At 35.2% G+C, this 16060-nt stretch overlaps 1 protein-coding gene across 5 annotated transcripts in view; it reads right to left on the bottom strand.

Annotated features, from left to right (window-relative positions):
* PLEKHH2 (pleckstrin homology, MyTH4 and FERM domain containing H2) overlaps positions 1-16060 on the bottom strand; it is a 56471-nt gene that overhangs the window by 36370 nt on the left and 4041 nt on the right. For 2 of the 5 annotated variants that reach the window (XM_061367170.1, XM_061367171.1), the window contains 2 exons: positions 15386-15515; positions 524-586 (listed from right to left, as the gene is read on the bottom strand). In XM_061367170.1, coding sequence (XP_061223154.1) covers positions 524-586; positions 15386-15515 — 193 coding nt within the window. Of the gene's footprint in view, positions 1-523; positions 589-15385; positions 15516-16060 lie in introns of those variants that run through there. The other 3 variants (XM_061367173.1, XM_061367174.1, XM_061367172.1) reach the window with 2 other exon arrangements.

The raw sequence follows: 16060 nt of genomic DNA, 5'->3' as shown, positions 1-16060 counted from the left end.
ATATGACGGACTTTTAGGGAATACCAAAGATATGTTCATAAAATACCTGCAGCAGCTGTACCTGCCATTTGGTATCAAAAAGTAACTTTGGTTAAACAGTTAACCACAATTTCATTCTTTAGATGATGTAACTTCTACAAGAAGAACAAACATAGAATAATCCTGTTTAGAGACTGTATTGGATAGTCTCGTTTTATTTTCTTACGGATTTTCTAAAATAGGTCACTGTTTCGTCTCTTTTGTTTCCATGTGCATCGAAGACTTTTGATGCATTAATAAAGAAGCTCATTACATGTATCTATTTTTGATTTGTGCCGTTAAGCTTTGACTTTATTAAACTGAACTGGATAGTGAACAGAGAAACATGTGAGAATATCTCTGGTAGGACAAATCAATACATATAAAAGGAAACTCATCTTCCTTTTGAGCAATACTTAAGAAAATAGTAGTGTTCTAAATTTCCCTTCATTACAGTAACATGCACATAGCTAATGGGGATATTTTCCAATTTTTATATATATACCTGCTGAAAAGCTCTCTCTGCTTGACGATCAGCATCTATAACTTGTTTCTCAAGCTGCTGCATCTGTAGATACATAAAAACATACAGTAAAATGGTAATGCGGTCTGTTCAGCACCAGGAACACCACAGTGAAATGTTTTCATGGTCTGTTTTGAAGAAGGAAAAGAGAGGTTATGGGTAGGAGCATAAAATACAGGATAAACAGTGTGTCAGATGGGGAAGACAATTCATCATTATGACTGTACTAAAACATTGGTAAGATTCTCCTACAGAAAAAACACCACACCAACTTTTCTTCACAGTATAATTTTGTGGGTGCTATATGGCATACTGCTTTTTTTTTTTCCTGCTACCAAGAGCAGAAATTCCTTTGACAATAGCCCTGAAACTTTCCTCGTGGAGGCTCACAGCCTTAGAAAGTGCTGAGGTCCTCGACCTCCTTCCGAAAGTGGCAAGAGTAAAGGATGCTGGTATATGATAAAATTTGGCTGCTAATTCTTCTTAAGTTGACAAATATAGCTTTTGGGAGAAATTGTGCTATGAGGCCTGTGCCAGACTCCTCCACCTCTGAGTGGAAGGAGATACGTGGCAGAAGAGACATGACAGACTCAGGTGCTCCCTGGAGACAAATGTAAAAAGCCACAGTAGAAATGAAGTCAGAGACTAGCACAACATTGAGGAGCGCAACCACTTTTGAGCAATGATAGACATGATCTGATACTTTATAACAATGCCTAATGAATCACAGGCTCAACCTTTGCCCTGGGCCTTGGAAACTCCCTGCATTTTAAATGATTTATTTTGAAGGCTTTGCCAACAATATGGAACAGAAGAGGCCAGAAAGAAATACTTTGTTTAGATTTTTTTAGGAGCTCTCTAGTCTTATTTTGGTGAACAATACAATTCTGTCCTCTTTTAAAAAGTAAACTGTGGTTTGAAATAACACTAGAAAGTACATAAGGTATTACATGATTTAAGGACTTACTGCTTCTCAGGAAATACCTAGCTAAGAATTCAATTCATCTGAAGAGGATGAAATAGCAAACAATTAACATTGGGATACTCAGTATTCAACTTCAAAATTATTCACAGAAAAGCACATGATACAAATGAAAACCATTGATTCCTTGTCCAGTTTACTGCTTGGTTTTAAAATAATTAGTTTCATTCTGTCCTGTTTGTACTTGATTTCTGGCATCTTTCAGTTTGTTTTTTCACTCTATCTCCTTTTCTCTCTTCCTAATTATGTTGTCAATCACATGAAGCAGATTTTTCTACTTTTAGCACCTTGTCCAGACAAGGACACAGTGATCATTTCCTATCAATCAAAAACTGAAAATGGAGAAAATTGCTAACATAAAAAAAAAAAAAGCTGTGACTGACCTTCTAGGACTTCCTATTATACAAGAACCCCAAATCCACATCATAGTATCACAACACACCATTGGTACAAGAGCAGCAAACATTTCACAGTGCACGTGGTCAGTTCCTCAATGAGTGGTTTTGCAAGAACACTTTCAAGGATATGATCGTCCCAGTCATTCATATACTAATAGTCTGGAGAGACAGACAGGGAGCTGAGCCTTGTTTCTCTCTGGTCACATGTATTTCACTTCATATGAATTCATGTTGAGATTTTGAGTTTAATTTTTAGAATTTTGAATCCTCAGTTTACTTTTCATCTGTCTGGTTTTACATTCAAAGAGTACTTTGGTTTACAAGACTTGCTTTAATATGATCTTAAGACATTTCTTTTTTAGTGAGTTAAGGATTCAGAAATTGAGGGTATTTCTGAATATGTGACCAGCTAACATTCCAGTGTAGTAAAAACACTGCACTAAACCAAGTAGAAGTGCAGCTACTATATCATTAATGAACATTGTTAATACTCTAATATTATGGCAGAAAACTCCTTCAGAGATCTATAATGTGAAATTTGCTGTTGACAAGTAGCAAGCTGTTCATCCATTTCCACAATCAAACAATCTGTATATGCATGATTGCCATTGCGGTTAACTGGCGATTTCTTTATGTCATAGAATCATAGAATAGTTAGGGTTGGAAAGGACCTTAAGATCATCAAGTTCCAACACCCCTGCCATGGGCCTGTAAGTAAAATTCATTTCAGCTGTAAGGTCATATCAGAAACATGGCAGATATAATAAATGGAAATAAAACCTGAAAATGTTGCTTGCCAAGTCCACCCACCTGCAGCTCATCTAGGTCACTCACCTTAAACCTGAAACAACTAGTCCATCTAGCAGCATCTAACCATCAATGAACCACTGTACAAACAGTAAGCAGTAGTGCTGCTCTCCTACACAACGGTTTTGAGTTGTGTAGAACCAAAGCCCCACGTTCCTTGCATGTTTCTGCACTGAAGCTGCCCAAGGCACCTCTTGCTAGGAATATGTACTGCTGCACAGGACCAGAACATAGTAATACATTCATGTATACTACTGGGACAAAGAATATGGTTTAAATAAAATTGCCAAGACAAATGTAAAACCAGGAGCCAAAGGAGCTGAGAGAATAATTACCAATAAAAATAGCATTCAGAGATCAAAAATGGAAGAACAAGGTTTATTTTTGCTTAAGAGTTAACTATTTCAAGCAGGTACGCTAAGAAGCTTTGCGTGATCTCACAACATAGATACGTCAGTCAGCTTCCTGCCAACTAAACGTGAGATTTTATTCAGCAGATTTCTAAAGGGTTTTCAATTTATTTTAGGAGGCTTCTGTTAAAAAAAAAAAGTAATCCGTGTCATTCAGGAAGAGTGGGATACCATAGTTACCAAACATGAGCACTTCTATTGCAGTTAAATTGGCCAGCGTTTCAATAATTTGATGCTACGCAACAATTACTAAGTCAGTCCTGACTCTACCTTTATTTAGAGTTTAGGTAGATTTCTTTTGCAGTGACTGTTGTAATAATAATGAAACTTTCAAAATACTTTTTCCTTCCCCATTTCCATAAATAATCTCTAACCAATCCACAAAATGGTTTTGTCTGAAAAGTAAGATTTACATCTATACTCTGCCTGCTTTGCTACTCCATAGGCCTGAAGAAAGAAAGAGAAAATATGACCGCTTTAGGATACTCTGAAGGTCATTAAACTTGTTGGGCAAAAGACTGGAAGTAGTTCCAGGGGAAGGATTTCTCTTCACAAGGAAAACCTAACCTTAAACCTTCTTCTTAAGTTAGTAAGAAGTTTTGTAGCAATGATCACAGTGTTACTGAGAGGGAAAGAGAAAGGAGAGAGAAGATGAAAATATGTGATTGGACTAATAGCTAATTGTTTAAATCAAAAGTCATGCTTTGAAATTCCCAAGAATAAAATACAGTGGTGAATTCTCTTTCCCAGTGACTGAGCACATCAGGCCACGGACAGAACACAAAACAAAATTAAAAAAAAAAAAAAGTAAATACTACCTAAACTTGACCTACTTAACGTCATGATGGAAGTGGCCAGTAACTGTAGCCATATCCACATTTGGAGGCATATGTCAGTATGCTTTACAGACACAGGAGAAAGAATTCTTACTACGGCTGAAGCTTGACTATTGATGACCAACTCATCAATATTCAGTATCTCAATACTGACTTTATACAGAAGGGGATTTGAAAACCAGAAAAGTTTGCTGAATCAGACTTCTGTCCCATTAGCTTCTTTCTATATTCATCTATGCATATCAGCAGTATCACTGGAATTAAATAGCGTATATCAGCTATTAGGCTAGACGCTTCTTGAAGGAACTACTCTGTAAATTATTAACAGACATAAAGTTGGCTTCCCAGGAGAAAAAGGGAGGGCCAGAATGCCACTGATAACATTTGGCACATGAAGTATATTTAAGCTTCATTTCTATCATGTCCTGAATGACATAACTTGAAATAATGCCTCAGTTCAGCAAACCTCTTGTAAGGAATACTGTCACACATATCTGATTCATTCTGGCTCTTTCCAAAACTCATTAAGGAATCAGAAGTGTCCTGTCATAATCTATACTGGGTTTGGTTTTATGGTCTTAAGTATAAAAAATATATGTTTTGGGCAAACGAACAAAAACCACATGCATACTGACTAAAGAACAGTATCAGCACAGGTACAGAAGAACAGACTGCTGCTTTAAGCTGCACCTTCTCCTCTTTTTAAGTGAAAAATTCTCCTACAATTTTCATAAAATGTGTTAGCATGCTGCATCAATTATGTCAATTATGGAAAACAGTATCTATTGTTAGAAACAGGCTTGTTTTAAAACTTAGTAAGGAAATGACCACTATACATCTGACACTCATCAAACTGAGCTATTTTTGTTCTAACAATGAACAGAGAAATGCCACATGTGAATAAATTCTGAATGCTTTGAAGAAACATGGCAGCAATAAAAACCAAGAGGTGTGCTGCCTTGGAGGTCTGGACACTGAAGCACAACACACATGCCTGGGGAGGCTGGGAGCTCTTTATAATACAAAAGCACATCCTATAGCAATTCTTTTTCAAAGGTCACCTGGAAGTTTCTTGGCTTTATTCAGAAATGTTCAACATGTATTTTTTTTTTTGTGCAAGTAAAGAAATTTTCGTTTTATTAAAACATGTATTGCACAAAGTCACCAAAGAGTATAAACTCAAAAGTCATCACTCCAAAATCTCCAAAATATTCCTTTTGTATGCATTTATGTATATACATACTTCCATTTATATACATATGTATACTGATCGTTGTTTCTGTAATGTGCATTAGCAAGAAATTACAGAAATTAATATTTTTTTTAATTTGAAATAGGTATTTAGTAATTCTTAAGGAAATACTTTATTTTAAAAATAAAAGTTGTTGGAATTCTTTCCCTTTTGACATCTGAAAAATTTTAGGAACAAAAAATTAACTTTATACCCAAGTCAATTTTCAATATAATTTTGTCTCACCCACATTTCCAATTTGCACTTTAATCAGTGCATAATACAGTCTCCTCATTTTTAATGGTATAAACAACACCGCTGTATAACAGACTTTTAAAAATATTTTTGAACTACATACATGAAAAAACATGACCTTTCATGAATGAAAAGCACTTCTCTGTAAGCCTTTCAGAGTGTACTGATATAAGCCCAGATTTTTCAAAACCAGAAAACGGTTAAAACCTAGTGTTTCTGAAGCAGAAATAGTGTCTGTCTACTGACTAAATACAGAACTTCCAGTGACTTGAGCATGACATGTTTAGAGTCTCTTTTTTCCCCTGTATTTCAATTTTTCAACTCTTCCTCATCTGAAAAAAAGACCCAAACCATATGTGCTTCAAAAATAATGTGTCATGTAAAAAGTAGTTAATGTGTCCATTTTCAGATTTAGCGAACTATCAACCCTCACAGCACAGCACAGGACTTAACAAAACCAAAGAAACAAGGGTATATAATTGCTTCTATAAATAAACAAATAGGAGAAGCAAGTGAGGGATAAGCACACCTACAACTGTTTTTCAAAGATACAAGCAAATATAAACAGGTGATGAATAAACACAGGCTGGAAATTAGAAGACCCTCATTTTCTAGGTTGACTAAAATAGATTTTGGAACTGCCTTCTAATGGAAGACATAAAGACAAAAGATCTGACTTTTTATGTGGTGCTTGATAAGTTTATAAATGGTTTGAAGAATATGACTGCCAGCTATTCCAGAGCACTGGATGTGACCAGTATTTCCCCTTTCGGTTCTGCATTTCTGTTTGAACCTAAATATTTCAACAAATGTCTGCATTTCCACAAGAAAAGAGCCAGTTCCACTTAAAAGCAGGTCATCTGTTTGTCAGTGGCTTTGACAATCACCCATTTTCATGTTTTAAAATATATTATGCTAAGTCTATACAGGTATAAAGCCTTGCATATGTTTGTTAGTTAAGCGCAATGGTAAAACTGTTTTAGAAGCATGACTTTTAGTCTTTTTACAAAAAGGTCTCTCTTCTGGTGGTTTAGCATAGGAAAACACAGTAATATTCCTCCTACTTCTGTAACTCATTTATTAAAAAGCTGACTGGGTATGTTCTGTCCATATTTTCAAACATCATTCCTCCTGTCTTGACACTGATTTCTCTTCTATGTATTATGTATATTCTAAGGACAGTGCTAAATCTTTATAAACTACAAAAAACACTAAAATATGACCTGACCAGTTAAGCCATACAGACCAAACACATAAATAATAGAGACGTAAAACCAAAGTATTAATATTTCACAGGAAAAATAAAAATGATGATAATTTGTAAAGAAGGAATTTGAACAAGCATTGGGTAAGATATAATTTGTTCTTTACTGGATGACTTTTTTATCCCAAAGGCAGCATAATAATTATAAAGACTTATAGAACAGCTTTTCATTTTAACTAATTAGTAGACATCCATCTTGTCTTATAAATCTAGAAAGTGACACCTAAGCCCTACCCATATTTATAAAATTAACTATGCCTTCAGTAAAAAATGAAATTTAATATTTTGGCACAGAAGCTTTTCCCTAAGAACAAGATGAAACCTATAAAAATATTTCTTGGCAATGTGGATTTAGTCATCAAAATGAAGAATTGCCTTCTGAATACTATCTTCTTTTTGTCATGGATCTCCCCAAAATGGCTAATGCTAAAGGCTGAGTCTTAATTGAGCTCAAATGTTTCTTAGGCTACTTACAGACCATGCATGGTGATTTTTTTAAGTTTTACTTGTTCCCAGTATAGGGGATTTTACTGTTTGTTATTATTTCCTGAATGAAAAAAACTAAACCAAACCAAACACACCCACATACAAAAACCAACCCCTCCAAAAAAACAGCCCCTTAGATGAGAAAAACAGTTACCTTGCTTAAATCCCAAACACTACAGCCTTATTTTCCCTTCAGATGCCATCTGAATGCCCACCTAGGTTATGACTACTGCAAAACTCAGTGCTCACAAGCAGGCAGCTCTCAAGCTCGTACTTTTCAGTGCTTTCCCATTTTTTCATTCCCCTGTCTTCTCCATTTTTAATACCAAATAGAAGGTAAAATGCTACACTTCTTCCAATGAACAAAGCAGTGCCAACTTTTCTTCTGAAAATTGCCATCTAACCCAATTCCCCTTTTTTTTCTCTCTCTCTCTGTTCATACTGTTCACCACAGGGATTATCTCTTTACCTTGTGTTCAGAAATACAGTGTAAAAGCAATTTGGGTCTTCAATACCAACATACATACACATACATACATTCCTCCAGCTTCTTCTGAAGATGGCTTGTAGTTCTACAGTCTTGATATGCAGAATCACAATCCTGTCCACTTTTAACTAACAGCTTTTGGCACCACTCTCCTAACTAAGCAAAAGGCACTGCTTAATTGCAAGTCTCGAGTCTCCTTTTTAGTGCTTCAGCTCATTCGCATGAACTATGTTTAGCACAAAAGCCTTTCCTTGGAACAAAATGAAACTCACAAAAATCATCAGTTCCATTTGCTCAGTTTCCAAAATGATCAGGCTCAGAAGTTTTATCAGTCTCCATGACATGAGGCCAGTGTTATATTTTACTTCGTTCAAGTTCTTTTCAATATTTAAACATAATTTTAAGAATAATTGTTTAGCTCAAAAGGTTTTCCTAGTGCTCGTTGAATGAGTGAAAAGTACATGAAAAAACGACCTTTCACATTCCAGCTGAGGTCACTGTAGTAAAATTAATGATTTCTTCTGGAAACTATATAAATTAAAAATACAGAACAGAAAAGCCCAGGGAAGGAACTCTTCCAGAACTAGTAGTCTACTTGCCAGTAAATACACAGACTTAAAAGAGTTAAATTCAGCAGTGGGATTTGGGGAGGCAGTGTAGTAAAGGGCAAGTGAGCAGCATGTAATGTTGGCTGAATAATTATGCTTTTCCCAGTGTCAGTCATAGGACTTTCCTAAGTCTGGTTAAATACTAGGAATGTTCACTCTTTCTGGCTGTCGTCTTTTCCAACTCAGATCTTGTCTTGACAGTTAAACTGCAGAGACACAATCAAATACAAATTATGTAGACCGCCACTTTAGCACAAACAGGCATTATCATAACATTCAGAATCTTGAAAGAAGTGAAGATACTGTTTAGAAAGAATGTACCAAAGCACTCTGGCAGACAAGGCAAAAGAAGCCTCACATAACGCTTAAAATTGAAAGAGAAATGTATCAACAACTGCCTGTTCATCTCTATTAAACAGCAGTTGCCTGCTTTGTTTTGTTTTGATCATTGTACTGCAATTGTGGAAATTCTGCTGCTTCTGTCTCGCTGAATTACAAGTTCTGATAGAGCCACAAGATGAACAGCTGAAATAAGAGGCCTTTTTTCTATAACTGCCTGAGAGGTGATGGCTTAAGAATCAAATGCACCACTCACTGCCAGAGATTAAAAAATTAAAAACTTGACTGAAACTAAATTTATTCATTAAAGTGTATAGAACACCTAGGAAACATAGATGGTAAAGGAGCAAGAGATTCCAGAAATATATGTAAGGCAGCATAATGCAGTTTGAAGACATGACAACAGATATTTAAAGCCTGAAAATACTCTCTGAGGGAATGAAAATTAAATGCATAATCTCAAAGAGGAAAACCAGTTCCTCCATAAAAATGGAGAAAAAGCATCTTGTAGCACCTACAAGTGAAAGGCTAAACAAATATTATATTGGCCAAGCATCTGCACAGGTGGCTGCCCACTATCACAGCTTCCACAACTTCCATCAGCCTCCCCATCCCAGGTGACCTGGAATAGATCTGATGCCCTCGTCTCTGTACCACCAGAGGGAAAATATTCATCCTCTGACCTCACAGCAAGGGCTGTGCTCTTCATGCCATTACCCAGCCTGGCCTCTACGAGCACAGCTGATTTATTGCTTCCTGAGTTCTCTTTTTTCTTCCTTTTTTTTTTTTTTCCATCTTCAGCCTCCTTAGAAAGAATGTAGGTTTAAGATGTACAAAAACAACTAATGCCCTTCCCCTACACTGTTATAAAAGGCATGGCATAAACTTAATAATAAACAAGGAATAAAAACAAAGTTGTAAGAAAAAAAAGGCATAGGTATTAAAAAGGCATAAACAAACCTAAGATTCTAACCACATAAACTTTTATTCTCTTGAACTCTCCCTGCTTTCTCCTGTTTGTATCCTCCTAATTGCATCTGACATTTTTCATGACAGTAAGTTTTTTAAGAACAGAAATACTGAAAAATAACCTTCATTTGACTGATTTTGGTACTATGGTACGTTGCTTCCTTTACCCTTCACAACCCTTTAAATGCAAATGGAAATATTCATTGTGCTTTTTTATAATTTTCATATTGGCAATCACTGCACAAGTCAAATGCATTATGGACTTCTCCAAAAATATTAATCTCGGAATTGTTATGCCACAGATAACAGAACACTGTATCTGCTTCATTTTGAAATGTCAAATAACACACCTTAAATATGACTGCAAAATGAATAAAAATACAGCAAGAAACGGACTGAGCTTGGTTTGTAAGACAAAGTCAGGAATGTGTTATGCTTTGGAATATACTGGAAATAGTATTTGGTCTTAAAAATCAGGTATCATTCAATTTTCAGAATCTGTACAGAAATTGCATGTCGTGTACACTGTCGGTTGCCAGCTGAGCATGTATACAGAGAATATCCAAATGGAAGGTTATAAGCAAACAAATGAACACATACATGAGAATAATCCTCTCAATCATTTTTATTTGTTGAAAATCACTCAAAGCATAAAATGACCCTCAGCACTGCAGGAAACAAACTCGGGGACATTCATGTGATTGCTGAGTATTATTGAACAGCCCAAAATGACACATTTGGGATAGTGCCATGTTCAATCCTTCCAGGGTCTGATGAAAAAGAAATGCAGTGGAGGCTGCTCAAGTGGAAATTTAACACAGCTATGTAGTTCTTCTACAAAAATGATCTTTTAGTGGTAGGAAAAACATTAACTTTATACCTGATGTTGCACACATACTTCTCTGAAAAGAATGAGGGTCATCAACAAGCACTATGACATGAAATGCTAGCTAGGACCTAAATTTACAGTACAATACTGTAAACTATTATTCAGCTAAGGGGTTTTTTTAGTAAATCCTTTATATACATAAAACTCAAGCTGCATTAAAATAAAGACTGCTACTTAAAATTCAGTTCCACAGCCATCCTAAAATTGGCGTACTAGGGATACTTTCTACATCATTCCTTAAATTCCTGTAAAGACCTCTCCCACTTACAGCAGCAGCTTCTGCTTAAAACTCTCAACAAGGTCTCTTTCTTTGCATGTTACATTTAAAAATATAGACCTTTTACTTGGCAAAAGGAACACGAATAGAAAACCCTAACAAATAAACAACAGTGAATGGATTAGTTTTCTGGAAACATTGTATATTTCTTTGCTCCTCTCTCTTCTCTCCAGGTTCACTAAAAAATTCACTAAAACATTTAAGCTCTGGAATGCACTTGCAATGCAAATTTCTCTAACTCCTCACCCACTGAGGTTCAAGGATGAGTACTTGCTAGACTTAACAAAACCCGGTAAATAGTTTGTTTTTTTAAATTAGAACACATCTATTAGAAAAATATACTGAAGACTTCCTATGTTGATTGTTCGTTTATTTGCAGGGGCACTATTAAATAAAGTAACTTTGCAGAGGTTTCTAGTATGATTTCTAGTATGTAAGAAAAGTATTTCAATGAATCCATTGCTGAATATATTTACAGAAGCACAGAGGTCACAGTCAGAAGCACTGAAAAAGGATAGGTTCAAGCAAACCCTTATTAAAATCTGGTTTTAGACTAAGTTATAGAACAAATATAATGGGGAAAACCCAGTGAGTTTCTGAGAAGTCATACAGGTAACGTATGGATATAATAGGATCCTAATAATAAGATGTAAACTCCTTTTCCTGATTCACTGTCTTGAAGACATACCTCTCAAATAGACAGAGGAGGAAGTCTGGAGAATTACCACCACTTCATTTCTTTTACCTTCCTGTAGAGACCACCTGTTTTATCACAGTATCACTATCATCCTGTTTTCTACAACAACTACATAGTTTAATACCCACAAGGGTTTTCCATCTGTCATGCCACAGTACTGATTTGTGTTGCAATTTTGAAGTAGAACACTGTCTACTATTGTTCAATGTTTTAGTACACATTTCATAGCATAGAGATGATTGTAAACAAAACCACAGATAAAGACCTGTGCTCATCAAAGTTAAGAGTGAGAATTATTTGTGTGCTTTGCAAATTTGTTTCATTCTATAAGCAGTAACAAATCCAGAAAGGAACAAATACCTAAGCAGGAACAAATCTACAAAGGCTGACATCACCTGTATTCTCCTGTCACCATTAGTAGCAGGATGCCCATCAAGTACTGGCCAGTCAGGTCTTCATGATTCACTTTGCTACTTCCCAAAGATATTTTTGAGTAACATTGAGTTCCCTGCAGTTTAATTTCAAACTACTCTATCTTTCCTTTTACGAGTACTGTATAATTTCAAAAATAAAAATATGTAAAAAATAACCATGGGATTGTTACAAATGAAACCAACATACAAATAAATAAGATTTTAGTGCTCATTTTGAAAATGGGTGGTTTTGAATTGTGCAAGACTGATAAATTTTCAGATGAATATGGTCTAATTTTGTTGAGCTGTGATCAGTCTCTGATGCATGTCCCAACTGAATTTGGTTTATGAATGGAAATTTCATTTTAATGTGAGTCATTATGATAGTCAAAATGGCAAAGAGAGAAGGATCATTTTTCACAAAGTCTGCTAATGCTCTGCTATGCAGAGTAATGTACTGAATTATCCCAACTGAATACTTGTTGGACCCATGGTCTTCAACTGAAAATCTCTCTCACATTTCCATCTACTGCAAGCTCTTCACTTTTTTAAAGATTTTGAGAAAGTGAAGGCAAATTAAAACAAGGGGCAGTAACATGACAAGTTCTTCAGATTTTTTAATCTGTTTTGGAGTCATGTTTCTCACATATGAGAGAGAATAAATAATTTTCTTTTTAATGCTTTGTTTCAGGCACAGTGCTGAAGACTTGTGATTTTATCTGTCTTATTCTGTTTTGTTTTTTAAATGCCAGCTTCTGAAATTATATGATTATGCATACTTTCCTATTAATTTAAGAGGCTATTTCTAGCAGTTAGGAGCCTGTATATGCAAATTGTAAAGGAACAACCTGAAATGTTAAATAGAAAGCATTCAAGCTTCTAATTTTTTTTTTTTTTTTTAACTCAGATAGTTTTATGAAGCTCTGTTCATGAATCTTAACTTTTTGGTTGCCAAAACTGTAATCAGCAGCTGCACAAAATATGGTAGTTATGGCTGCTGGAAAGTCCCTAAAAAAGTCATGTCCACTCTTTAGCTACCTGACTTCCATCCAACTGGGGTGAAAAGACAGGAGAGATCTATGACATCTGTTGCTCCCAAAAGCCCTGTTGGGAGGCTGATGAACTTTAAGGTTCCTTCCAACCCTAACCTATGATTCTGTGGCTGCATAAGCATGCAGTAAATTGCTGAGTGTTTCAGCAGACATTATTGTACTCTCCGATGGATATTCTCCTTCAAGACTGACGATAATGATTTATTAATTCAGCTGTGGGCCTTGCTAACTGAAGGACACAAGCAGTTTTATTTTTAAGCTAAATTTCAAAAGATGACATTTGTACAGCCAGTTATTCTTTCAGAACACAATATTCTGCAATGCCCAGTCAATGAGGGTTTGCCATACAGAAGAACTGCAGGACTGGGTAAACAATTAAGAGCTGTCAAGTATACTGCTTTCTAGCAGCAGTATTTGTCATGCCAAAGCAGAGCTACTTGGAGTACTAACTATAAAAATACAATTCCAGTGGAGCTCAGCATTACTAAACAATGATTTTACACTGATGTAAATTTTCATGTTCACTTTATTAAAAAAGACCAACTTAATGAAAAAAGTCTAATTCAGAAAATTCTAAATTTCTTTATTCATTTTTCAATCTCAAATTGAGGTTTTGTATCTCCATAGAAGAGATAAGGGCATGAATAGATAAACTGAATAGTAACAAATTACCAAATGACACTCAGTCCTAACAGCTGGATGATATAGTTGCACCAACTTTTGATCTGTAAGTCTGATGTCTATAGTAAGCAACTTAATGGAAACTGTAAGAACAGAATGAGGGGGTACGTGGATAAGCATGACAGATAAGGGAAAAGTCAAAGTGGCCCTTACAAAGAGGTGTGTTGGCTCACAAAGCCATCAAAGTTCTTCGAGGGAGTCACAAAGGCTGCAGATTGCAGGGATCTAGTTTGTGTAATTATTTGGATTTTGGAAAATGTTTAAAGGTAACAAACAGCCATAGAGTAAAAAGGAATGTCACTCCATGAATTAAAAAAAAATGGCTCAATAAAAATAGTAGGTTATTGATTATTTCACACAGTGACTGGCAGCTATCAGTGGAAATCTGCAGGCATTTGTTCAGGGTACATGCTGTTCAATGCGGACATTTGGTAATGGGCACTATGTAGTGAAGCAACAAAGTTTTTTGAAGGTATTTTGTTATTCAGGATAATAGAAGCTTTCTGACAAGAAAGATTTACAAAAAGGCCCTTCCAAGACTTAATGACAATATCAGTAAAACACCAAGTGACACGTAACATAGAAAGCTAAAGTAAGATCCAGAAATTAAGACAGATACAACAATGAAGATGTACTCAATGTTAATTTAGCTGTTAAAGAAAATTATTAGTAGGCATTATTAGTAAAGGACCAGACCACATAACTCTGTACATCATCCACTGTTCTTCATAAATACAAAACAGCAAGTTTCTTCGTGCTTTAATACTATTTAGTTCTTGTCCCCACCAAAACATAGTAAAATGGAAGGAGCTAAATGTGGATGCTAAATGTATTTATGGCTTCAAAGGAGAATGAATACATTCACAAAAGACAAGCATTAACATAAATGTATAAAAGTATCATCACTCTAACATACTATTCAATGGTCTGAATTTTATTTTTCTTTTGGAGGGGAGCAATGGATGGAAAATTTAACTCTAGGAAAAACAGAGTCATTTTCACAAAATTACTATTTAACTAAAATTTACGGGAGTATTAATGATGACATAGTTCCAATGATTCTCTAAAATGTTTTGTCTCTTGTACTCTTTTAATTGCCTTATTCTGTCAAAATGTTACCAGGTAAATACAATGGTGGGGGTTTTATAATTCAAATATTCAAATATGGGCTCAATTACAGTTGATTATTGGGATACACATATTTGAACACGCCAAGTAAAACGTTTCTCTATTACAAAATATATATTTAAACAATATTTTTTGAATTAAACTATATATATTTTGAACTTTCTGGGTGCCCAGACTCAGACAAGGAGCCATAGTTGGAGATGTCTTATAATAGGAAAAGCAAATCTGGTAAATTGTATGATTCCACAAGGAATACTGGGGAAAATAATGCTGTTGGATTTTCTCCCAGATGCTTTCTGTGTCTTAAATCAGTTCTTAAATACTTAGGAAAATGTGTTAAAAATTATCTTCAATCTTGTAAAAGTGATTAATGGATACATATTTTTCTCTGCAGGAGAGCTGCCAGTGTGTTCTTACTTGAAAATGAACATTTCTTGCTGGCACATTTAACATGTGAAAATCTTCTACAGCATTAAAACATACCTGTTTTCCATATATTCTGGGTAAAAATGCTTTTTTTTTTTCTTTCCCGAAAAAATCCCTATATTTGTAATCTCAAACCATGGCATGTGATCAGCCTCCACCATCAAATGAAATCATTGATACAGCATTGAAATTCATACCATGAGACCTACCTTTTCTGCTAACAATTCTCTGATCTTGCTTGCCTGGAGACGAAATTTCATTAACTGTGACTCCAGAGTTAAACATCTTTCTTTCCAGTTTACAGAACCTTCTGGCTCTGAAAGTTCAGCCATATTTATGCTGGAAAAAGAAAGGGAAAAAATCCCCATGTCAAATTGAGTCTGTATTTAATGTCTGACTTTTTTTTTAATATACATCCAAAGTCATTTTATGTAAATGTGAAGAATGCCCCCAAATTTTGTACATATGCAGCTTCATAAAGCTTAGTAAAAAGTACATTACTTTACAAAGGCCCTTATCATAAGTGGGAGATTTATGAAATCTCTGTTTATAACACTTAGGTTTACCATAATTTAATTTCTTCAATTATTTTGGGGCTGCAGTATGTCTTCCTTGATAAGCAGAGACACATTATGCATTTTAATCTTCAGTTACTGTATACATCCTGTCTTAGGATAAAGAAGCTTGTAGAGAATGGAGCTTTTGCTAAGAAAATGCATTATATAGGTGTAACTACCTGTGAGTTAGCAGCACATTCGTTTTTATGCAAGTTTACTGTTTAGCAGAGGACTCTTTAAAAAGTGTTTTAAAATCCTTATGTTTAATCTAGTTTCTTTTAAAATGTAATATACTTCATGAGTCACAAGGTGGCGGTTGGTTCCAAA

This window comes from Neopsephotus bourkii, unplaced genomic scaffold (assembly GCF_033783945.1).
Source record: "Neopsephotus bourkii isolate Nb327-2 ecotype Australia unplaced genomic scaffold, CSIRO-AGI_Nbou_v1 NB_1373, whole genome shotgun sequence".
NCBI classification, from domain to species: domain Eukaryota; kingdom Metazoa; phylum Chordata; class Aves; order Psittaciformes; family Psittacidae; genus Neopsephotus; species Neopsephotus bourkii.
Note: the sequence above shows the minus strand (reverse complement) of the source record. Positions and strands in the feature narration are given on the sequence as shown.